The sequence below is a fragment of the Rhinolophus sinicus genome, linkage group LG01 (genome assembly GCF_036562045.2).
Source record: "Rhinolophus sinicus isolate RSC01 linkage group LG01, ASM3656204v1, whole genome shotgun sequence".
In the NCBI taxonomy this organism is placed as follows: domain Eukaryota; kingdom Metazoa; phylum Chordata; class Mammalia; order Chiroptera; family Rhinolophidae; genus Rhinolophus; species Rhinolophus sinicus.
In genome coordinates, this window is record NC_133751.1 from 100173039 (window position 1) to 100198139 (window position 25101).

The 25101-nt window shown below is 40.9% G+C and overlaps 1 protein-coding gene across 1 annotated transcript; it reads right to left on the minus strand.

The window, feature by feature from the left end:
* Positions 1–131: 131 nt before the first annotated feature.
* Positions 132–22769, minus strand: TM4SF4 (transmembrane 4 L six family member 4). The gene is made up of 5 exons (XM_019748844.2): positions 22411–22769; positions 21565–21654; positions 11269–11405; positions 2663–2852; positions 132–626 (listed from the first exon to the last, which is right to left on the minus strand). Exons 1-5 carry the CDS (start codon positions 22582–22584, stop codon positions 609–611), a joined length of 609 nt encoding a protein of 202 aa, XP_019604403.1. The 5' UTR covers positions 22585–22769; the 3' UTR covers positions 132–608.
* Between the last annotated feature and the right edge of the window lie 2332 nt (positions 22770–25101).

Consider the following 25101-nt stretch of genomic DNA (forward strand, 5'->3'; position numbering starts at 1 on the left):
CCTCCCAAAACACACACCGTCTTTATTAGCTTTGAATTATGATTTTAATTTAATATACATAAGGAAACCCTGCCAGATGATGGCAAGTTCAAAACACCAGTCACAAATAATTCAAACACATTAGCCAAAAATACATCAAATAAAATTTATTTATAATACATCAGTCATTCTTTTTTCCCATGAATCTTGAAAACAAAAATTGGTCTTCGTTTCTCATTTCAAAGTGCTTTTCTCCTTTGAATTACATTAAAGTTCTAAAGCTATAAATACCTCTATATACAAAGAAGCAGTGTGGTAATACATGTGACATTATATATTTTTCATTCTTAAAGAAAAAATCATAAATCATTAGCTTTAAACCTGCTCTTCAATTCTAAAAGGATGCTAATTTGAAAGACTTATAAATTTAACTTAAGTGGGCAACCCATTTTTTATTTGAACATTGTAAGTTGAGTGAAGCTAGTTAGCAGGAGAAGGAGTAACTCTCTGCTCCCTAGGCTTTGACAGTTCAGAAGCAGATAGGAACCGAGAACCCCCAGAAAAGGAGAATAAGAAGTTAAATGGTTCTTCCTGCACGCCATCGAGTTAGAGAAGATCGCCACAGAGGTTTAAACTGGTCCATCTCCCTAGAAGGCAGAAAAAGTTAATTAATTATGATATTCTTTTGTGCTTTCTTCTTCTCTTCCTTCTCCCCTTCCCATCACCCCATATTCTCCCAATTACTTCTGTCCCTTATTGTACTATTCTTATAACTTTGTTTCAGAGCTTCAATCTCTTACTTAACTGTGTTTAAGTTATAGGAATTGAAGTTTCATTTTATTTTGCATTATTTATTATTAAAAATCATTTCCATAAGAGGCACAGAGAGCTCAAGTGATGTATCTAAAGCCACAGATAACAAGCAGAAGAGCCAGGATTTGAACCCAGGGAAGATGAACCCAGAGACTGCGCTCCCTTGCTTGAAGCTGTGCTCCCTCACTGATTTCGTACTCTTAGTAAATCACAATCAATACAACGTACAATGTACTGTAATGTTGGAATGGATGCATATTTATCACCCCATGTTAGACAGTCAGCAATCTTACGAAGTAGATTTAACAACCACATTTTACAGACAAAGAAACAGTTTTGAGAGCAATGGACTTGGCCAAGGCCACACAACCGGCATTGAACCCAGGTCCTAGCTTGTCTCTTAAGGCACGTTTCCATCTATTACCTCACTCAAGGCTTGCGCCAGCCTCAGAAACCTCTCAGTATATACTTTCTCCCTGAATGGATGGATGCTGATCTGCACGCTGCCTGGAGAAGTTCGGCAAAGGTGGTTGGGGTAACTGTGCCTCTAAGAAGTTAGGCAGCTTGCTTGGTAACTCAAGTTGTAAGTGTCTCAGCTGAGAGCCCATGTCTTCCCACAGTGTCCTACTGGGGGAGGAATGCTGAGAGGTAAGCTGCTGATAAGAAAGGAATCCTCAAGAGACCGAGTTTTTAAAAACGCAGCTCTCATGTGCCCTGAAATATTTAGTAGTGAAGTTTCATGATGTCTGCAAATTACTTTCCAGTGGTTCAGAAAGAGAGAGTGAATAAGTATGAACAATTTGGATACCTAGGTGAAAATATCCAGGTGTTCATTGTACTGTTCTTTTAAATTTTAGATAGATTCAAAGTTTTCCAAATAAAAAGTTGAAGAAGAAAGGAAAAAGGAAGGAAGAAAGGAATATATTTAAATAACTGTGTATATGAATAATTGCTTGATCTGGTTTGGTCATTAGTTAAAATAATTTCACTGTTCTACTGTTCATAGGTTTATTTTTTTACATTGTTTTTGATAATATACAATAATATTTTGAGACTAAATCCTCAGTAATTATCTTTTTTCCCCCTCCCACTTAAGAACCATTTCTGTCTTCTATATTAGAAATCTCATCAAAATATAGGGGTTCTTTTTTGTGGCTATGTTCTGTTCTTTTCCAGGGAAATGAAAATACCCTATAAAGCATGTTGCATATATTGCTTGGGAACTTTAACCCACTCAGTAGATCTGGTTAGGAAGTGGTGAGAACATTTCGTGCCAGACTGTGATGTGTTACTGCTGACAATATGTGCATATGACACATGCCTACTTATCAGGGATTTCGTATATTATTGTAAATTTCTGTATATACCAGGGGTGCCAAAAAAAAGTATATACATTTTAAGAGGTGTTATCTATTTATGTATTACTTTTCGAAGTTGAATTGAATCCGGTAGCAATGTGTAGTATGACATTCGCTCAAAAGATGGCGTTAATCAAATGAATGTTAACGTCATTCATTGTATTTCAATTGTAATACAGTTTTTTCCTTTCTTAAAATGTGTACACATTTTTTTTGGCACCCTCTGTATATGGAGTCCTTTGCTTCCTGGACTATGGTCAGCTGAATGTCAGAATAAAAAGTTTGTCAACTTCATTCAGCCTGGGTATGTTAACATGCACAGAGAGAAAGCTTCTGGGTTCCAGCAACATTGTCACTGTTTCCCTGAGTTGACAGAGAAGGCTGCCTGGACTTTCCAGCCTGGCTCTGGTTTTCTGTAGCTGCCACCCTCCCTACCCTCTCCTTTTAGCGCTGGCGACCAGCCTTGGCCTTCTGCCTGCAGAGAGGAAAGGACGAAGACCTCATCAACTTACCCCACAGCAGCCACAACACTGGCAGTCTCCACACAGCGTCCCCAGGAGGCCATTGACCACCTGAATGGCACAGAGAATCATCTGGATACCTCCTATGACCAGCAGGATGGAGAAAAGGGTCAGATTCCAGGGCACCACGTTTTCAGGCTGTTGGCACATGCTCCACAAGTCTTCGTCTGTGAGGTAGTTCCTGTTGGAAACATGGGGAGCACAGGAGGCATTATAAAAAAAGTGTGGAACACCCTGGACCCTAGACTTGAAAGTCACCAGGGTCATTTTCCTTTGGCAATACTTTCTATCCAAAGCATAAGCTCCCTAAGAAAAATATTCCATAATAACAGTTTTAAAAACAATAACTAGAATTTTTATTGAGTCTATGTTTTGTGCCAGACCCTGTTCTAAACATTTTACACATATTCATTCATTTATTTCTCATAGAAACCTATGGTTCTTTTTTCATATTTCACAAATAAGGACATTGAGGTACTAAGAGGTTAAGTGACTTGCTCTAGGTCGCACAGCTACTAAGTGACAGAGTTATTTTTGTGAGCTGCCGGAGAGAATGGGTACATTCAATCAATACCTATTATGGGGCCAGGAAAATGAAGACACTCCAGGAGTAGAATCTCACACATGTTCGTGGCTTTTCTCTCACCGATTGTCATTAGGGACTATTTGGACATTTGACAAATTACCTCTCAATTCCAGTGGCCGTATAAAGCTATGTAAAGTACAGTCGTATCGTATAGTTATCAGGAAGAGCTTGATTTTTTTTTTTAAAAAAGGCCCAATTCTAGCCAAATTGTGAATTTGACTCAACTATATTTTTGTTAACATATTCTACATGCAAAAAGATTTAATTGATTAAAAACACTAAATAATCTGCTGCCTTAATACATATTTTACAAAAACTTTGAATAAAGGAGAAACTGCAATATACTTATGAAATGTGTATATTAGGAATCTACCGCAATATAAAAAACACTGCGCTGCGAAGGAAAATTGTGATATGCGCTCTCTTTAAGACAAAATGACAATAAAGTGGGTCAGTCCTAGGGGTTATTATTCCTTCTCACATTCTTGAGGCACAAATTGGTCTCCCCCTCTTCCTTTATGCATCCTCTACCATCTAAAGGCCTCAGTGGGAAACTCCCCATCTAGCTACTAAATTAACATCCAACTTAATGTTTCTAGATCTTTTTGAAGACCCCTGCTTCCAATGAACTCTCCAGTGATCAGTACTTACTTAAACATGTTCAGTATTAAAATTTGAAAATCTTTGCACTCATGGAAGATGGCTTCAATGGAGGAGAAAGAAGAAAGGATGAGCATTTTGCTCTTGATTGAAAAATAAAACATTGCGTATGACATTGATTCACCTTTCCACAAGGGTACAGGTTCTAGCTGCTCACTAGCTGTATGAATTATGTATAAAATGGGAATAACTAGAGTTATTGTGAGGATTAAATGAGTTAATACTAGTAAAGTGCTTAGAACAGTGCCTAGCATATAGTAAGTGCTCAATAAATGCTAGTATTGTTATTATTTTACTTAATCTGAGACATTGTGTCTAAAGGAAAGAGCCTGGTGATTTGGATTCCGATGGACTTGAGTTTAAATGCAAGTATTCCTCTTCCTAGCATTGTATTCCTCACACAAGTTACTTATCCTACACCCTCCCCCGCCAACTGGGCAACCTCAGTATCTTCATCTATAAAATAAGTGGAGAACAACCTCACAATTGTGAAAATTCACTGAGATAATACATCTTATGTATTGTTGTGTACGACTTCTTTTCAGTATTTATTATTTAAACACTCATGTTTCTGTTCTGCATTTTCCCACATAGTCGTATCCACTTTTGCAATTTTTAAAGAGGTTATAGACAGACAATATTTTCCAGGCACATTTTGTAAAGAAAAGATCCTAAGCTGAAGTGATTGGCAGTCCTGAGTTCTTCCCTCTTCTGAAGAGTTTGTGTCGTGGAGGGGTGACAGCCCCTCCTGGTGGTGAGATTCGTGAAATGCTCATGGGGGAACTTGGAAGCAGGACTGAGTTTGGGTGCCTGGAGCAACCCTCTCAGGCCCACTCATTCAGTTGCCTCTCCCCTCACAAACCACCAGGATAGCCATTCCAGGCCCTTCTTCTCTCCCCCAAGCTCTCCGGTTCAGAGATGCTCAGAGATCCTGGCAATGATTGCTGCGTCCAATGCTCCAACCCCCAGGGAGAGCAGGCCCGGATTTTTCACGGACCTGGCAGCTAATCATGGTTTCACATTCTGTGAAGCAAGGAGAGCAGCAAGTTCAACTGCTGTGAAGCAAGCATTTACCCCTAGTTTACTCAGCCGGAGTTTTAAAGCATCCAATTCTTATGAAGGGCACTCCCACCCGAGCTGCTGCAAGCCCACCAACGTCATAATAGAAAGCCATGGATTTCATGCAACTCGCTTCTTGCCAGCAACAAAGGTAGCTGAAGGAAGGAACTGGGGGGCGGGGGATGAGGGGGTGGCGAATGCGTTTCCCCGGCCCCCTCTGCCTGGTTAAGTCAGGTGCCACCTCCTCCTCCGGGATAGGCTCCAGAGGTTTTTCCTGCCCTCAGCTGGCTTTGTGCTTCCCAGCACTCTGTCATCCTCTGTCCCTTCTGCTCGAGAATGTACACCCACAAAGGCAGAGACCATGTTCCCTAGCTCTGTCCCCAGTTCCATCACATCGAGAGTTCAGTAAATAACAGCAGCTTTCACATACTGTAACCTCCCCACGTGCCCGGCTCAGGGCCAGCGGCTTTATATCACCTTCCCAGTCCTACCGGGAGGTGGTGCTCTCCTGAACAATGCCTGGCGTAAAGCAGCCTTCACGAAAAAGTCACTGAATGAATGAACACACGCCCAGACGCAGGTTCAGAAGTTGAGGCTAGAAATGGAAGTGCCTGTATTCGATCTCAAGTCTGTCTGACTCGAAAGCCAGTGCTCTTAACTGTTACACAATCCCTCAATCTGAGTAATTACATCCCTTAGTATATTTGAAATATGATTTATTGATAAAATATATGAATACATAATAGCGTGCGAATCAAGCTTTACCTGTACCATGATAAAGATATGATTCTTTTTGAATCTTCACATGAGTGCTTGAGAAGATTGAAATTAAATCACAAAATGATTACGAAAGCACCGCATTTTAGAAAGTTCTAACATAATAATAAATTCATTTATAGGAAGGAGTTATATTCAAAAAAATGAATATAAGGCTGAAAGCTCAGCAAGCAGCGTGTGGCAGAGATTGTGCTGTGTGCTTTAGGTATATCCTGTTATTTCATTGCCGCCTCAACCTGTGAAGTAGACCTTGCTGTTCCCCACTTTTCATAGAGAAAGAGCTGACAGAGAAATCCATCGCTCATGATCACACCATTGTCATGTGGCAGAGGTATGACTGGACCCTAAGTCCGGCCAGGTCAAGGGCAAAGCCAGTTCTTAACACCTGTGTGTGTTTCCTGCTTCTCGAGAGCTGGGAACATGTGGTGCAATCCCATGTCACCCTGTGAATGTGGCTTTCATGTCTAGGCAATTTGCTCAAGGCAGCTTATAGGGTTCCTTGCTAATAAGTCATCTTTAAAGTGCAAATGCAGAGCGTCTTAACTGAAAAGTCCAAGCAGATCACGGAATTCAGTTCTGTGTTTTGGTGAGAGAGTGTTCTCCTCACCACTTCCCCAGGGACCGAGGAGGTTTGCAGCCCTGATCAGGGGGTGCTGTGCTTGGCTATGTCCCTTGTCCTTCCCCCACTGCTAAATGTCCTTGGCTTTTCCTGTGGGTTTTCCTCCCACATCTGTCCCAATGCCCTGTGCAAGCTGCTTCCCTTTCAGCAGCTCAGGGTCAAGGCAGAGGCAGCCAATTTTCTCAGAAAGGAAGACCTTGGATGGGAGGAGACCGTACTTCCAGGGAAGCCAAGAGGGCGTACCTCAATTTGTCCCAGGTTTCTGTTTCCTTCTGGGATGCTTCTTTAGTATGATTCTCAGACAGAAAAAGTTTACTGTCATTGCTCCTTTAATATGATCACCAACAAACATTTCTGAGGAGAACAGTGCTAAATTCTACATCACCGAAGAGCCCTGGATTTTGTGCCCCAAGCTGGAAATCTCAAAGTCCACCTCGATCACTTTCCCCCTTTCCTCTCACACCTAACCCTGAGGATTCCCCCTCAGACCATCTCTGAAGATTATCTCCTTCTTTTGAGCCTGATTCCACTGCTTTGTGCAAGGGAAACTTCTTTGTAGGTGCTCATAGTCTTCTCTGGATTGTTACTCCAGCCCCCCCCCCCCTCTTTCTCTCTTCCCCCCTCTCATTCCTGAGCTCTTCTGTTTAGTCTCCACATAACTACCGTCATGATGGCCCTGAAAGTCCCAAGTGGTCACATCGTGTCTTGCCTGAAGTCCTCTGCTGTTCTCTAATATCCTGAGGCCCAGCCTGCCCCTCGCCCCCTTCTCTCCCTCTCCCCACATTCACCCTGAGCGTCTGGCCACACAGTGAACGGACATTCTCTCAGCACGCTGGGCTTTTTCCTAGTTACCTCAGGGCTTGCTCTTCTCTCTGCCTGAAAGGTGCTTCTCTTCACTTCTGCTCATCTTCCCAAACCAGCCCATGTCATATTCTCGTGCTGCCTCCATTTCATCCCTTTCTGCAGTGTGAGGGTCTGGCCTGTGTTGTCACCCTAACCAGCCATCTTCTCAGCGGGGCAGGGAGCATGTCTGTCCCGTGTTTGGGACAAGCTTCCCCATAAAGTGGGGTTCTGCCAAGTGTTTTTATTTTTATTTATTTATTTATTTTTAATTCTCTTTCTAGTAATTATTAGCTGGGGAGACTTCCCCAGGTTAACCTTTTGAACTTAATTTTTCTACTTCAGGGATGAGAATTCTTCTGAGGTTTATTGGGATGATTAAGTGAGATAATGCATGCAAAACACCCGAGGAGGATGAGGAGGGAGAAGCAGCTCCCACTGCTGCCATTTGGTGATAAGGGAAGAGTGGCAACGGTCTTGCGTCCTTTTGTTTGGGTTCAAACAAATGATTCATCTTTTCTAGCCCCTAAGTAACTCGGTATGTGCGTTAGGTTTGCGGCTACAATGACAACAGCTGCAAAGCTTACACACTGGGTATGATGGATAAGAAGAGCCCATGGCACAGTAAAACTGATCGGAGACAGGAGGGCCCTGGCTTTCTAGGCGGGATCTGTACAAAAAGCAGATAGTGCGAATCAATATAAATTGTGTTCAAGATGCAACACTGTGACTTGGAGTCAGAAAACTTGGATTTCAGCTTTAGTCATTAAGAAACAGTATTCTTAAATATAGGGGTGTCTATATTTTTTTGACTTTGTGTTTTGGATTTCTCTGAATAGATATCTAAGAGATTTCTCTGGATAGATACCAAATTGGTAGCCACAATATTGTCACAGGGATATGAAAGACAGTTTGGGGAATATAATCAATAATGTCAAGATTTTGTAGAGTGTCAGATGGGTACTTGTCTCATTAGGGAGACCACTTCATGGACGGTGTATATGCCTGACCATTGTGCTGTACACCTAAAGCTGAAGCTGAATAATATTGAATGTCAACTATAATTCAATATATGTATATTCAATAGTCATATATATTGAATATATACATGTATAGTCATGGGATATGGAGTACAGCATAAGGAATAGAGTCAGTGCAACTGTAATAGCTATCAGAGGGGTATATAGATATCAGAGGGGTAGTAGATTGGGGGAGGGAAGTTATCACTATGTGAGGGATGTAAATGTCTAACTATTACATTGTTTTGTACACCTGAAACAAACAAACAAACAAACAAAAAAAGCATTGCAAAAAAAAAAAAGAAAAGAAAAGAAACTATTCTTTTAGGAAAGTCACTTGTTTTCTCTGGGCCTTGGCTATATCCTCCAAAGGACGGTTCATTATCACACAAGCTTTTTGGAGGACCAAATGAAACATTGCGGGGGAAAGCACTCTGCTAACTGGAAAACACTAAGCAACTGAAGTTTCAGTTATTGTTATAAGAAACTCAAGATGGGCCTCTGCAGTCCAAGGGAAGGTTTGGAGCTGGCAGTGGGAGATAAGGTCAAAAAGGGATATTAGATCTTGCCTGAGGCTAGGCCACAGGATGTAGGAGACAATGGAATGCTGGGGAAAATATGCAGGTGGCAGAGGGTGCTGTGAGCTGCACTCCACCTGGATGCATACTCCTGAAAGCCCTTCCTGTACCAATCGTGCCATGTTTCCCTTCTTGCATGGAGAGTGGTCGTGCATCTTATGTGGGATTAAATCCTGAAGTCAGGACGTGAGGGAAAAAAAACCTTGAATAGTCAAAATCACTCTTACCCTATAAATCACCTAGAAATTATAATATATGGTTTTATATACAACTGTATATAGCAATTTTTGATCATATGATAGTTTAAAGCCATTATGCAGGTGTATAGGTATTTAAAGCTTTCTCCCTTCAGAGCCTTATCAAAGCCAAATAGTGAACAGAGATGGTGCAGAATTCTGAAATGCTCCTGCTTGCCAGCAAAGTTTGTACTGTTTTTATTATTAAAACCCTCTGTTCTGATACCTGTTAATAAATGTGTTCCTTGTTGCAAAGAGTAGATAAAATAACATGTGACAGCGTCTGTCACAGAGTGATTGGCAGTATGGGGCAGTGATACGAATGAAAACTTGCCTCGCCGGGACAAACGCAGAGTACTTTGAAAAGAGGTTTCCTGCCCTTCCCCCAAGCCGGCCCATGGACCAGCTGTCACTCTCTTGACCTTGGCTATCGCTCCCATTGCATCACAAGCAGGATGTGCGTGTGCCAGGGGAGGTGTTAGGTCCGTAACATCAGACACGAGACCACGGTACTGCCTGAGACGGCTGCTTAGCATATGCTGTGTTTCCTTTCTCTCTCCTTTGTTTTGGACGTAGATTCTAATCGATTTTAAGCTCATTAAGGATAGCATCATTCATATAATAGAATAAATAGAAAACCATGTTTAATGCTGCACTAATGCATATCATTTGTACTCTCCTCTTTGGAGGACAAGGCTTCCCTCCATGGCAGTGGAGCCCCAACAGTCCTCTGTAAGAGGAGAGGGCTTTTCACAGTAAAATAACTCGGGAATCGCTGCATGTGAGATGAGCCTATTACTGTGTTTACCCCAAAATAAGACCTCACCGGAAAATAAGCCCTAGAATGATTTTTCAGGATGATATCCCCTGAACATAAGCCCTAATGCGTCTTTTGGAGCAAGAATTAATATAAGACCCGGTCTTATTTTCGGGGAAACACAGTAAAGACCTTGTACTCCTGCTTAACTATAGAGTAGGATGGAAATGATATTTTATGTGAAACACCTGTGAACAAACCAGCTCACAACAGAACCAGCATCACCATCTCCCTCATCTGAAGCCTGCTGTGAGGTTCTGTAGACTCTCCCTGTAAATTAGTAATAGGGGCTCGAGTTAATAAATTGGTGTCCTATTGATTTTCTAGTCATGGTCCATCCTCCATGTGCAGCAGGACCCAACAACCACGTATCCTGACCCTCCAGATGTATCAGTCTCTGTGCGAGGCAGAGGGGCTGCAGTGGTGAACAAAACAGAAACTGTCCCAGCCCTCGTGGAGGTTAGAGTCTACACATCGCTATGTGACAGCCTGTCTGCGACGATGGAAAAGTCCTTTGTCTGTGATACTCAATACAGTCACTACTAGCCATGTGTGGCCACTGAGTGCTGCTTGGAATATGGCTGATGTGATTGAGGAATTTTTAACTTTATTTCATTTAAATGAATTTAAATTTAAATAGCTACCTAAGGCTACCGGCTACTATATGGGGCAGTGCAGTCTAGAAGCCGAGGATGTGTAATATAAAAAGACTAAGACTAGAAGTCAGAACATACACTATTGAGCCCTGCCTTTGTCCCCAACTAATGGTGTGACTTTGAGTGAGTCAAATTTATGAAGGCTGCCTCGGCAGAGTGAACCGTCTCATGGGTGCTTAAGGAGATGGAGATTAAATGGTAAACTTACGGGGAAAAGTTCTTTATAAACTACAAAGTCCCATGATAATTATCAAGTGTTATTTCAATGAGTTTTATTAACACTCATGAAGAATCTATAATGTTTCCAATGTCATTTCCAGTAAATTTGCACCTTAAAATATTGTTTAGTTACAGATCATTCAGGGTATTAGTGAGAGCCTTTGAGCAATCATTCCATTTTCTATTATAAGATTTGCTGTGGAAGTCATTGCTCTCTGTTTATAATATTATTAGTTGTCTCATGTGTCTGTGATACATTCTGGATGTGAGTGGAGATGCCACCTATCTCCTTTCCTCAAGCCAGCAGTGAGGTGCCCTCTTTTATTATTTCTCTTTGTCTCTTTCAAAAGGGCAATTAGAGGTGAGATGTGGTGCAACTTCACTCCACTCCAGCTCTACTTCCAAGGAGCAACATGACTGAGACTTGTCAAATGAAGACAGGACACGTGCAATTTCTCCCTGTGGGCCATTTACCTGCCCATGCCCCTGTGGTGACAAGTGAACAAGTGAACATTGCAGGATTTACTTTACCCGTCTTGGAAGGGGTAGCCCCAGGTGCTATTGCCCATGAGACATTTAGGACCTTTGTTGATGGATACAGCTGAGATGACAAATGAGTATCCAGCACCCACGAATCCAATCACAGCAAATATCGTGGAGGTGAACATCTGAAAGAGAAGAGAGAGACAGCCAGGTTCTTAGGGTGGTCCACTCAACACACCTGACCAGTATGGTGATGACAGGGACATTGTGAGGTAGGAGCTAGTCTTTACAGGGGATGCGGTCACTGGGTGGGATCTCCTAGAATGAATTTTGGTGTCTCATGTCCCCTTCTTCACCCCATCCTCATATCTTTTTCACCTATTCATTGATGGCTGAAGTGCTCATTGTGATTTGATAGTTTGAATGATGGTTTTCAGCCTTGTTAAGTATAGAATCTCCAATACAGGGCTAATACATAAGGCCCTGTGTAATATAATAGAATTCTTTGATTCTATTATAGAATCAAAGAATCTTATAATTTAAAGTGATCTTAAAAGTTTTCTGGTCCCGTCATCTCACTGAGGCTATGTCATGGTGTGGTCTCATGTGGTAGGCAGGTTCTGCTTATGAAAAAGAGTAGAAATCTAGAAGTTCTCCTCATTGGTCACAGTTACATTCCTTGAGGTAAAAAAGATTGAGTCCAACCTCTGTTCCACATGGTAGCAGCCTTTAAAATATCTGAATGTGTTTATAACTTAAATAAGCATATTTTGTATTTAACATCTGTCTACCCCTTGCACTCTGAAAAATTTCTCATCTTTGGATTAAAGAAGCCTGACAATTCCAGTTCTTTTATATGTTTTTATATGACAGAGATTACTTAGGGAAACATAGATTGTACTCTCATCTTTCTTTTTTGTAAATTATAAATAAAAAAAATGCACAACATGAAAGGCAGAAACAATCCTGGAACCCATCCAGGCTAACTCTCTCTTACAGACTGAAAATATTAGGCTAAGAGATGCAATATCCATTACAAACATTCATAAGAGAGTTGCTGGAAACATTAAATAGTTTGGAAATAGAGGTAGAAAATTATCACCTCTATTACTTTGGTAACATGAAGGTGTAGTGCAAAGTACATGGTTTTTAAAAGTCCGCAGACCCAGGCTCAAATCTCAGCTTTGCCACTTTTCTCTGTGCGGTGACTCTGCATAATGGATGTTTCCTCAGAATCTTAGTTGTCTCATTTATAAAATAGGCATGATAAAGCCTACCTAAAAGTCTGTTGTGAAAATTAGATGTGATAACCTAAGTTTAACGTCAGGTACTTCCCTTTCCCTTCCATGTATTACTAACGATCTTACCACAGTATATATTGGGGTGGAATGGGGGGTGAGGTTGGGGCATGGAAAGGACCTAATTGTGCCTGGGCAATTGAAATCTATGTAATAATGGAGTTCCACTTTAGTTGGTATTTGTTTTCATATCATATATAAATGTATTTTTGGTACAACTTTCCCAACTGAGCTCTGGCCCCATGTGCCTGTAAATCCTTGTCTGACTTCCTATGTAGAGGTGACCATTCCCTCCTTCATATCTCCTACCCCAGGTACTCTAGCTGTATAAACTTCTATCATAGCACAGTGCCTACAACACATTAATGTATAGTTTTTTTGTTTTTTTTTTATCACTGTCTTCCTCAAACAGAGCACAGACTCCTTGTAGCATGGACAGTGAGTTATTTGAAGCTAGTTAGGACATTGTTCAGTTTTTTTCTTCTGGCCTATCAAAGAAACTGGACAATCATCTGTTGGATATTTTCACTGGCTAGAGTTTCATATTAGTCATTATTTAGATTTTTCCCCCTTAGTTTTTACATCTAGGGTATCCTGAATCCATTCTCACCATCTAGAACATTTGTGACTATAATCTAGGTCAAAAGTAAATGAAAATTTTGGTTAATTTATCATATTAGAACAGGCTCTCTTTTCCAAAAGATGTCTTGTTGAATAATTTTGGAAATTGCTGAATTATATAAAATTAAATAGGTTTCATTCCTGTTGAACGTCTAAGAATCTTTGTGATATGCTAATGTGTGTGAACTTTCAAGAAGAGGACATACTATGTATGCAGGAATATAAGGAAATTATTAGCTCTCAAATTATCCCTCAAAAGTGAGGGAATTGCCTTGGATTTGGGTCTTTATTTAAACTATCAGGCAATAGGATTCTTCCTCAAATACTTCATTCGAACAACCAAGTACTGTGTCGGGGAAGACATTTGTCAGACATAACCCAATTAACGCAAGATGAAAAAATTGTTTAAAAAATTTTCTTAGCACATTTATTAATTATTCTTGGAAAGTTGACCTCATAATTCCTAGTATTGGCTATTATAGCCAACAAGGTTTTTAAAGGGCATTCTAAATGAGAGAACACTTAGTGTTCACAATTGTGGGGATCTTTAATATATACCTGCAAGAGGAATGTTTAAATATGGTTTTTGTGTTGTGTGAATTGATAATTGTGACAAAGAGTAAAATATCCACTGACATCATCCTACATGGATACAGAAGTGTGTCCAAACTGGAATGGAAGAGAAGAGATAGGCTGTGGGAAATTTTGATGGCTCAATAGGTGTCTTTAATAGTAGCAATGACATTGATGTTCAAGAAGCATGAATATATTAAAAAATATGTGAGTGGAGGGGAAAGGTCATATTTCAAAATCAACATATTAAAATTCTTTTATATTTTATACAACACATAATTTAAAATATGCACATGTCACTGAAAGTTTATATATTAATGTAAGTCAAGAACTCTTTATGGAAACTTCTTTATGGGAAACTAAAAGTTGGCATTATATTAATTATCGCCTTATATTTGGGTATATATATAGGTCATTTTCAGAGTCTTCCAATGTCATTGGAGCCTATAACGTTTTTCTGTGAGTTCTTGCAATACCACGCTTTGGGATATGCTGCCCAAATTTAGTGAGAGCTTATCTAGCTAGTTCTCAGTCTTTGTGCCATCTCCACGCTCCAATCAAATTGCTGTTCAGTTAGACACAGCTGGTATAACTCTAGGAATGGCCAGAATGTTCCAATACAGCCATTGAAAGCCTACACTCAGGTCAGTTTCTTATAATATTATTTCTTGCCTTTGCAGAGCGAGACTGAGTGGTCGAGGAACACTTGTTGGCATGTGATCCTGCACGATACAGCGGGTTGTCAATGAAAAATGGAGTCTAGAAGGGAGGATCTCTCACATCTTAAAAATGGTTAAACGTGGTTTAAATCCAGAATTTCCATGAAATAAATGGTTAAGTATTCTCATGTTTTTGTAAAAAAGCTCTCGAAAATCATGTGGTGCAATCATCTCACTTTCTAGCTAATAAAAATAGCTCCACATTCCATGAGAGCTTTAGATGCATAATCTCGTTGAATCCTCTCAGCAAACCTGTGAGGTGGGTATTATTATCTACATTTTCCAGACAGGAAACTGAGACTACTAGAAATGAACAAGATTGCTCTAAATCAGAGTAAAGGGCTAGGACTGGGAGGAATCCATGGCCACTTACTTCCAGAGCCCATGCCCGTAACTTGTGACTTTCTCAAATCACACATGTAGAAGGTGGCTAAACTAGACTAAGAGCCAGGGTCTTCTCCTCCCAGCCCATTGTCCTGTGCCTTCCACCCTTTCACACACACACACACACACACACACACACACACACACACACACGCATGTGCCCTTTACAGATACTCTGTAGTTTGCAAGTTGCCGTGTGAATGGCATTGGTTTTCTCACAGAAATAAAACAAAATATAAGGGAAAAATATCCTCTTGCTTACTTGACCTTCTGATTTTGAATTCTAATTACTAGTCAGGAATCATGAAACGATTAGTTGTTAAGACTATAATAGTATAATTGTGGTAATGCAAAAGAAATATTACATTTATAGGAAGGCAGTTTGGAAGTCTGAGGAGACCTGGATTCCAGCCATCTCAGCACCACCCAGGTTCCCACCTTTCTGGCCTCAGCTTCCTGTGGTAAACAGAAAAAGGAGGTGGAAGGTTCCAGAAGGTCTTTTCAGCTAAACAACCCAGGATGTCAACATCTACTGGTTAATAGTGAGAGGAGAAATCTTACTTGTGCTCATCTACTGTATGAGATGAGTAAAGGATTTAGATATCATTCCAAGAATATTTCAGCAGGCAAATATTTAAAGACAGAAAAAGTGAGTACAAAAAAAAAAAAAAAAAAAGTGAGTACAAAATGCAAACATCCTCATTTTAGGCAGGTCTGAGTAAGTGAGTACGTTAACCCGAGTAAACCAGGTTGATATAAAATCAGTGAGATGGTTTATCCTTTTACAAAAGAGGCCCTATTGGAAGCATCTATAGACCAGCACTGTCCGTAGAAACATCCTGTGAGCCATATATATGATTTAAATTTTTCTAGTAACCACCATTATAAAGGTAAAAAAAGGTATGATTAATTTCAATAATATATTTTCTTTAACTCAACATATCTAAAATATTATCACTTTAACATGTAATCAATATAAAAATTACTAATGAGGTATTGTGTATTTTTCTTTTGTACTCATCCTTTGAAATCTAGTGTACATTTTATACTTATGGTAAATTTCAGTTTAGATTAACCATATTCCACATGTTCAATAGTGGCTACTATATTGGATAACGTAGTTTAAAACATTTGAAAAATGAATTCGGGGTAGTAAAAGTTTAAAAAATGCATGGATATGGTCTACACTGAATTCATGATTCTGATTACTATCAAGAGGGAGAAAAATGTGATAAACGAGAGGTACACAGTGACTCTCAATTGAATCAAAATGTTTTATTTCTTTATAAAATGATCTGAAGAAAATATGGCATCACATTATAACTTCATAAAGCTCCAGATGGTGTGTTGTGTTTTTATATTCAAATTTGAAATATTTCACCATAAAATGAATAAAACACCCCAAACTGATTTTTCATCACTTTTCCAGATGAACCACATAAAGCAAGGTACTCTTTATGCCACTTTGCTTTAAATAATTTTCAGTTCAGAAAATAAAAATTGCCAAATTATTACTCAGAGATATCATCAGTCTTAAAACCAGTATGGAATAACTTTAATTTATTATAAGTTTCAAGATAAAAAATTTTCATGTTAAAAGAAGAGTTACTGAGAGCAAGTCTAATATGTGAGAGAGCAAGCACTCTAAATTGAAGTGTTTAAAAAGTGAACAGGCAAAAGGCTCAGAATATCTCTGGAAGGAGACAAAATAATTGGGAACATGGTAACCTCTGGGTGGGGGGAAGAGGGGAGTCAGAGTTTGGAGTCAGGAATGGGAGGCTTCCTTTGTGATCTTTGTACTGTGGAAATGTTTTTCCTCATCTAAATGAGTACATGGTAAAGAGGGACTCTAGAGTCGTGGTCAAGGGCATGGGTTACAGGCAGGCAATATGGGTCTGAGTCCTGGTTCCTCCCTTTTGCCCTTATGCCCTTGGGAAGTAAATGTCCATTTCAATCCTGTACAATAAGGCTCCATAATAAGTGCCTGCCTGAGGGAGATCATAATATGTAAGATAACCTAGTCAGTAGTAAATAAGGCATCAAACTATACACTCTAGAAAATCAGACAACCCCAGGTGAGTGTGCTATTAGATAATGCCCAGTACTTCACTGAGAGGGTACCCAGAAATCTCTTTTGCCTATTTCCAAGTGTTCGATAATTTCCCATGTCATTAGCGAACACTTGATAAATGTCAATATTATATTGTAATATTTCAATTATCATATTCTCACACACCCTTATTTTCCACAAATACAGAGATCATTACTCTGGGCAGGAAAATATTAAACAGGTTAACTCACCAGTTCAGCACACCTGTCCTGTTCACATTGCTGAAGAAAATGTGTTCATGTATATGCTGTAAGGGCTTCCCTTGAAATGGAAGATAAAAACACCCTCTAATCAGATGTCCTCTAATTCACCACTTGTCAGCGTTAAGACCTCCCGCTCTGTCAGGCTCTGGAGGCAGATGACTTGGGATCGGACCTCAATTCTGCCACCGTCCGTGGTATGCCCTTGGCCAGGTGTGTACTTACGTCTGCTGAACCAGATGGAGGAGGCATTGGGGGCTGGGAAAGAGGGAAAAGGGGGTGGTTTGGGGACATGGTTTTAGAGACTTGGAAAGTAGCAACAAGTTCGAGAAACCTCTCTGGTGGGCATGGAGGTTCTTCATTAGCAATAATTCTAAGAGGTATATAGAGATTGTTTGGTTTTCTTTCCCCTTAAAACATTAATGTCCTATATATTCTGCCTCAACCAAGCAGGGAAGGGGGGAGGACTGGCGGAGTGGGGCGTTGTGGTCATAAAGTTAACTTGCGTGTGTCTCAGTTTCCTTATTTTAAGAACAGGGTATTTAATGCCCAATGCAAAGGGTTATTGTGAGAATTGAGCCTACTAAAGTAAGCAAATCACCTGAAATCCCTCCTGAGTGCTCATTTACTTCATTCATCCAACAAGCATTTATCATGTATCCTCAACACCCCAGGCATTTGGTACTACTCTCCCCTTCCCTGTACACTGATGCTTGCAACATCTTCCCCTAATACTTTCAATGTCCTTATGAAAGGTAGCAAGTGCCACGATCCATCTGACAGCAGAGGATTTCAAAGCATAAAACACATTTAGTGAAGAAATAGAGTTCCATGCTTTAGTTCTTCTTTCTAGATTATCTATTATTTCAAAAGACGTGTCTACGTTTAAATCCCCCTCATTCTGGCTGAAATGCTCACTAGAGAAGTGCTTACACACGAGGTGTCCCTAGGGGGCACTGGTGAGCCAGACATGGGAAGAAATTCTGCCTACAACGAAAACACTCCTTTAGGACTTAATCACAATCTTCTTCCCAACAGGCCAGTAAAATCATCTGGTCTTGCCTATGGGGCGGGGTGGGCTTTTATCTATCTGATATGATTTAAGGATGCGGAAATGCCTGCCTGCCCCTAAATATCTCCTTTATCAATCTACCTTCAGTCCCATTATTAAAGATCCTCTCTGAGTGAAGGCCAAGGTCTTCAAAAGGTTCTTAGCAAAGCACATATGTAACCTGAATGAGTTGATGAAATTAATTAGCTGTCTCATTCGACCCTCAGAAATCAATTTTTCTAAAGGATTAGAGGGCAGGAGACCCTGACCAGCCACACACAAGCTGCCAGGAGGCCACCAAGAACCTCCAGTATGAAAGCCCAGGTCAGGGATTTCAAAGTCCACTTAGAAGCCACCCTCTTCTCAGCTCTCACTTAGTCTAGTTTTTTAAAGAGTGCAGACCCCTGGGAAAAAGAGCTTACCTCCATTTTCTAGTTTCACCATGAAACTATCAATGAGGTGATCTAAAGATTTTTCTAGCTCTACAGACACCACATCCTGCTTCTGCTAGCAATTTTTATATCCTGGTTTTACTACCCAAGGAAAGGAAAGAAAACAATGCAGCTTACTTCTGGAGAATACCCCAGGAAGACATAGCAGAGAGGAGAGAAAGAGGGAGGCCAGGAAAAGAGAGAGAGCAAGACCATGGAGACAGCAGCAGGATTTAGCCCAGCAGCCCTTGGCCTCTTCTGCTTGGGTCCACAGGCCTTTCTACCCAGCAGGATTTCTTAAACAATGTTCCACAGAAGCCCAGTGTTCCTTGAACACCTGAAGGGGAATGTTGTGAGTCTTTGGAAAAATAATTCAAGTCTTTCAGCATTATAGCACTGATCAAATTATGCTGCAAACTTTTTTTTCTTTTTGTCTGACAAATGCTTGCAAATACCTTTCTTTAAAAACAGGTTTATTGCTTGGTGCTCCAGAGCCTCAGAACAATAGGGAAACATGGCTTGAAGGAGGGGCTTGAGCTCAGTGGCCCTTAGGGGTGGGGTAGGGACCTTAAACAAAGGGCTCAGCCCTGCCCATTATGGTCCATTGTGCCAAAATGCAGTTCCTGGAGTACCAGGTTAATTTTTTTTAATTTTTGAAAAAGAAGTGTGGTATCTAGATGCTTCAGTGAACTCTCTTTTTAAAAGTTGGCAGCTGATTAGAAAACAAACCAGCAAACCAAAAACAAGAAATGCATCTGCTGGCCACCTAGAGCGTAGTCGTCCCTGGTCCACGGCAGCTGTGGCTGGGTGTCATAGTTTACAGACTGGCCTGGCGGACCCTTTGATGGGCACTGCCCTTGTGGCCAGTCAGCCAGTCGTACTGAGGTGTCATCCTCAACTCAGGATAATGGCAGATTCCACCTGTAGGGGTGGGGTTAGGGAGACCAGACACACAAAATGAACTGGGCAGACCAAATGTTTCAGATCTTATTGACTCAACTGTGCTTGTAAAAACATGACTTTTCGGCCGTCCTGGGACTTCACTTGAATCTAATTGTGAAATACATTTTGCATAATATTTTGAATGTTATTTCATTTCTCACTATGTTGTGTATAAACCTAAAACAAATGATTAACAAAAACAAACCTTGGTTTATATGGGCTAATCTGCAGCCTCCTACTCAGCACCAGGAAATGAGCTGTTTGATCTCCAAGCAGTGACTCTTCATCTAATTTTCCTTAATTGCTATTTTTCTTCAAGGTCTCATCTCCAACTTATTCCCCCAAAGTCCACAAAGTATAACAGGATTACATTTCAAGGGGAAAATTATTTATATATGTCTTCCTTTTCTTTGTAATTAATTATATAAAAATATATTATATATATATGTATATATATATACATATCACATACAATATAATTATATCTAATAAATTGTGATTGTCTCATATCCCCTTGTAGGTGAAGATTTTAAATGTTATTATAATAATCAGGGCTTACTTGGGCCTCACGATGGCGTTAAGAAGGTGAGGCATTCTCCTTGAATGATCTTTGCTATCACATGGAAATCGCAATGGTCTGAGCAGGGCACCAGCCCCACCTTTTCATATGTGCTCAATAAAATATTTTTTTTTATTAAATAAATGCGCAAATATGGCAAGAAAGAATGTTAGAAATGTTTCTATTTCAGAAGGGATAGCTAGCCCTTCTTTCCCTTTAAGAAGTCAAGGTAACCATGTGTCATCCATCATCGGGGTTCATGAGTCTCTTAGGTGAACAACTGAACCCTGGGGGACTGGACCAGGAGCTGGCCTTACTGTCATCCTGTCAGTGCTTCCCATTCTACCGTCTTCATCTTTGCCATATTGATGTACTTGAACTCTTAATATTTTTCTTTAACTCAACTCTCTATTTCATTCATTTCTATCACCATCTGAACGAACAACTAGACTCTTTAGCAAACATAAACACAGTATTATTGAATGCTTAGTCAAATGTTGCTTGTATTCCTGGAACTAAAGCCTTTTTCTTAGAGCCTTTTTCTTTTGTTAGAAAGGGAGATTATGAGGGGTTAGAAATAGTAAAGTCTTCTTTCCATCAAAATAAGATTTTTTTTCTTGATAAAATCAAAGGGTTGAAGGAGAATTGAAAAGGGAATAACTTTCAATGTTATTGAAAAATATAGCGCCTCTGTGTACCAGCAAAGCGTGTCCCTAACTTGGGAAATTCTGACCTAGTCCAATGTCCTCATATTACAGGAGAGCAAAGGAAAGCAAAGAGCAGGATAGTGACTTGTCCAGTTGTAGAAACGGGACCCAACCCCACGTCCCAGCATTCTTCCCATTCCACCCTGGAACGGTGATGTCTCATCTCTCTATCCACCTATGAAAAGATGAATGGCTACAGGAAACAAGAAAGGAAAGCGAAGTCCTGAGGCAAAATCCCAGGAGAAGAGGGGAAGTGCTGGGCACTGAGGTAGTGAACCTGGCAGAGGTGTGAATGGGGAATTTAGGGAGCTACTGGGGAGAAGAGGTTACCATCTGTTATCTTGTCCCCACCTTCCTTTACAGATGAGGCAATGCAGGGTCAGGGAAGGAAATGACTTGCCCAAGATCTCAGGACTTCTCGTGGCTGAGGGAGAGGTCCAGCCCCTATCTTTGCCTCTCCAGCCTGCATTCTTTATATGGCACCACTTCAGTTTTCCATCACTGAGTCCCTGCTTGTTTGTAAAATCTAAAATGGTATTCAACCCAACGAGTATAAGGGCGTTGGCATTTAAAATTTTATTATTATTGTTAATTTTTCACCCTCAGGAAGAATTCCATCTTTATCCCTGCACCGGCTGTCCCCAGGGTTCTGCTTGGGGCTGGTTACTTGTCTTCACCCTCAAGATGCCCAGCACAAGGGGACAATGTACCCTGGAATAATTCTGGTGTCTGTCCCCCACGTAACTCACCGCAAATCGCTTCCCACAGCTCTCGTTGCCACAGCAGCCACAGCAGTCGTTGTTCTTCAGGCCCAGGAACACCAGCGCAGGGAAGAGCATCTACCAGCAAGAGAAGCACCTCAGGGTCTGGGATGTGAGGGGAGGGCCTGTGCCTGCCTGGCTGGGTGAGGGGACACAACTGTGATTTGGGACTTGGTGTCAAAGGGCATGGAAAGAAGGAAGAGAGCATGGCTGCTTGGGTGGTTGAGGGCTAGTGAGTATTTAGATGCCCTTCGGCCTGGCTGCAGTTTAAATGGAGCAAGATTTCAAGATCTGACACCTGAGGTTCCGTTTAGGTGGTAGGTTAGGCAAAGAAAAATAACTGTCCTCAGTTGTCATGAAAAGGGGGTCTCTCTCTAAAGCAGAGGTTCCCAATCTCTATTGGAAATAAGAGGTAAAGAAATCATTCGTGCGTGAGTAGAAGAAGAATCCACTGACATCTGCTTCTTTTGGTGGTTTTCAGTCAATTAATTTGCTAGAAAGTATATTCCCCACTCCTCCCCGCCCCAAGCCCTCCGCCCACCTCACACGACAGCACTCTCTTGTTAGAGTAAAGAAATTCTGTGGCCTTCAGTTTGTTTCATGGAACTTAATGACTCATGAGAACTACCAGCCCGTTTAAATTACTTAGTAAATTTAATGGACATGTCTTGCCAGGTCCTAATGGAGAAGGGGAAAATTAAGGCACTGACTTTTTATCATGCAATGCTTAGGCTTTTGTCAGCAACTAAATATCTTCCTGATCAATTAATACCCAATTTCAGAAGGATAGGATCAAAATCTCCTTCAGGAGAATGTTAAGGCTTTCTTACTCACCAAGACCCCGCTTCCTAATATTCCTCCGAAAAAGAAGACCTCTTGGGAAAGGTGTTCCTTGCTGTCTACCACTTTTCCTCCAGGGAAAAATAGCAGGATGTTAGCCAGGAAGCCAAACACAGCGAGGGGAATGAGGGTGCCCCCCAGGCACTTAGCGCAGCCCCCAGTGCACATGCTGGGTCAGTACGAGGCAGGTCTGCGAGAAAAGGCCCCTTACTGTCGCCTTCCGGGGTCTCTTCAAAAGTTACCCGCCGGAGTGTCCTTGTAAATATCCCCAGTTCAATCCGTATTTTGGAGCTGAGAAACAAATCAGCCTGTGAACTATGTCCGTGGAGATGCTTCAGCTTCTTAAATGTAGCAGAACCTCACTGGCGATGACATTTATACAATCTCCCTGACCTGGAGTCTTTTTTTTTTTTTGCACTCCCATAAATGAGATTAGGTTCAGAGCTATCATTTTGCCATGGAGACCAATAACCTCTGTTAATAATCCACCAGTGAAGACAGGACACTCACATTGTTGCAATCAAACACAGGCCTGGAACAGCCTTTAGAACCACTGCACCTTTAATCCGACAGTGCCCCTGCCCAAATAAAGAAGTATTGCCCCCAGGCTCTTTATAAATCACTATAATTGAGTTACATCCCAGCTAAAAATCATGTCTCCAAAGCACTTAGTGGTGTATAGTGTGTGTCTGTCTTTTCTGCTCAAAACGTGGAATGCAAGCGTTACCCAAACAGCTTCTGTTCTCCTCAATACAGAAATAGGAACTAACAGTCTAGTTGGGTATAGCTGAGCTCAGGCCTACAGGAATTTTTTAAAGGATAAAATCAGAATACCTACTCATTTTATTGCCTGATTGCTATATTTCTATACTTGTTACTCCACAAGTTGTCTCCTTCCCTACCTGGTCTGGTGGAATTAGCAAAAACAGTTCTTTCTCATTTATCTTGTTCAGCTACATCTTCCATGTGGGAATAAAACCCTCTACCTTCTAAGGGTACAGGAGGGTTGGTGTCAGGTAGAGGAGAGGAAAGCTACTGGTTAATAGACTGGAGGCAAAGCGGACAAAGTTGGAAGACCAGGAACGTAGGAAGCAGTAAGTGAGACAGCAGTAAGTTGAGAGCGTAGGAAGCAGTAAGTGAGACATCTTTTGGAAATTTTGCCAACCATTAGGGGCATGATTCAGTTACTAATGTGTGGTATTTTAAGTCACTTAAGAAGGTCTCTGTCATGCCTCAACCAAGCCCTCCCTACATTATGCAATGATCCTGCTTGGTCCTCATGTAACGAAGGACCTTGGGGTGGACCAGGGAGCCTGCTAGTTCTTTGTTGAGAGTCTAGAGATTAGAATTAGGAACAATAGGTAGAATTTAATAGGGAGTTGAGTTTTAGCTAAATGAAAAGCAAGTAATTCTCAATGTAAGTCCTGTCCTACAATGGAGTTGGCTCCCCCCTCCAGGGAAGCAATGGGCTGCCTTCTGCCAAGGCTCAGGGATCTTTGGCTAGGGAAGCTGTGGACAGGATTCTAGAGAAGTTAGATAAGATGAATGCTAAGGTTTCTTCTGAAGAATCTATGAAATGTGCACTGGCTGCTCTGGAGAGATACTGTTGGAGATCTCAGGGTTGGGGTGAAAAGAAAAACAGCAAACATTTATTGAGCATACACAATATACTGAACACAAAGGAACACTTTAAATGCTCCTGACTGACCCTTCTGTGAAGAAGGAATCTTGCTCCCTATACAGGTAAAGACAAGCCCACTCAGAGAGGTTAAGTATATTATGCAACGTCATTCCAGCATAATAAGGGGAAGATAAGATTTTAAATCAAAACTGTGTCACGAAAACCCAGGCTATGGTCTCCCTAACAGAGTTTCCTTTTGAGAAATGAAAAACATCAGCTTTTCAATGCAAACAATAGAATGACACGACATGTGCAGTATCTGATACAGTGAGACATACTTCTGAGCAACACTTGTGATTTCTTTTTCTTATTACAAAATAATATAGATAATATGGACTTTTTTTTTTTTGGTAGATACGGTATTAGGTTGGTGCAAAATTAATTGCGGTTTTTACAATTATTTTTAACGTTTTAAATTGCAATTACTTCTGCACCAACCTAATAAATTAGCTACACAGACAAGCAGAAAGAAGGAAAGTAAACCCAAGTATGTTCCTACCATCAGCAGATAAGGTATTGGTATCACTTTGTTGGCAATTGTCTTCCAACACTCCTAGCAGATGCTAATGAGCTGTTTTTATACTCCCTTGGAGGAAGACAAAAAGTTCTAGGAATGTAAAGGCTGACTTAACCACTGGGGATGCCACCTTGGGGCTAGGAAGCTCCCCTTTTTTCAGTCTCCAGGACCTTTGCCTCTAGAAGTTATCCTCATGGACTTTGAATAACACTGGTCAACACAGCCCCTGATACCCTAGACTTTTCAGATTAGCAACTGGAGTTGCCAATCTATATTATCTGAGTGAAGAGAAAGAAGTAAAGATACCGTAGAGGACAATTTAGTTTTCTCCCAGGATGTTTAAGAAGACATGGGATGTAACAGTGAGGGAGAAGCTTGCGTCAGTTATTTCCTGTGTGGAGAAGGAGAAACACTGAAAGATAGTCACCCTTCTGGAATGCCCTGACCACCTGAGACTTCAAACACTTGGAGGATGACTAACTCATTT

Bases quoted from the DNA above. Each gene is read 5' to 3' on its own strand.
- TM4SF4 (XM_019748844.2), bottom strand. From the start codon at position 22,584: ATGTGCACTGGGGGCTGCGCTAAGTGCCTGGGGGGCACCCTCATTCCC. The intron at 21,655-22,410 runs GTGAGTAAGAAA...TCTTGCTGGTAG, and splicing joins TATTAGGAAGCGGGGTCTTG to ATGCTCTTCCCTGCGCTGGT. The intron at 2,853-11,268 runs GTAAAGTAAATC...TGTTTCCAACAG, and splicing joins GGCTACCCCTTCCAAGACGG to GAACTACCTCACAGACGAAG.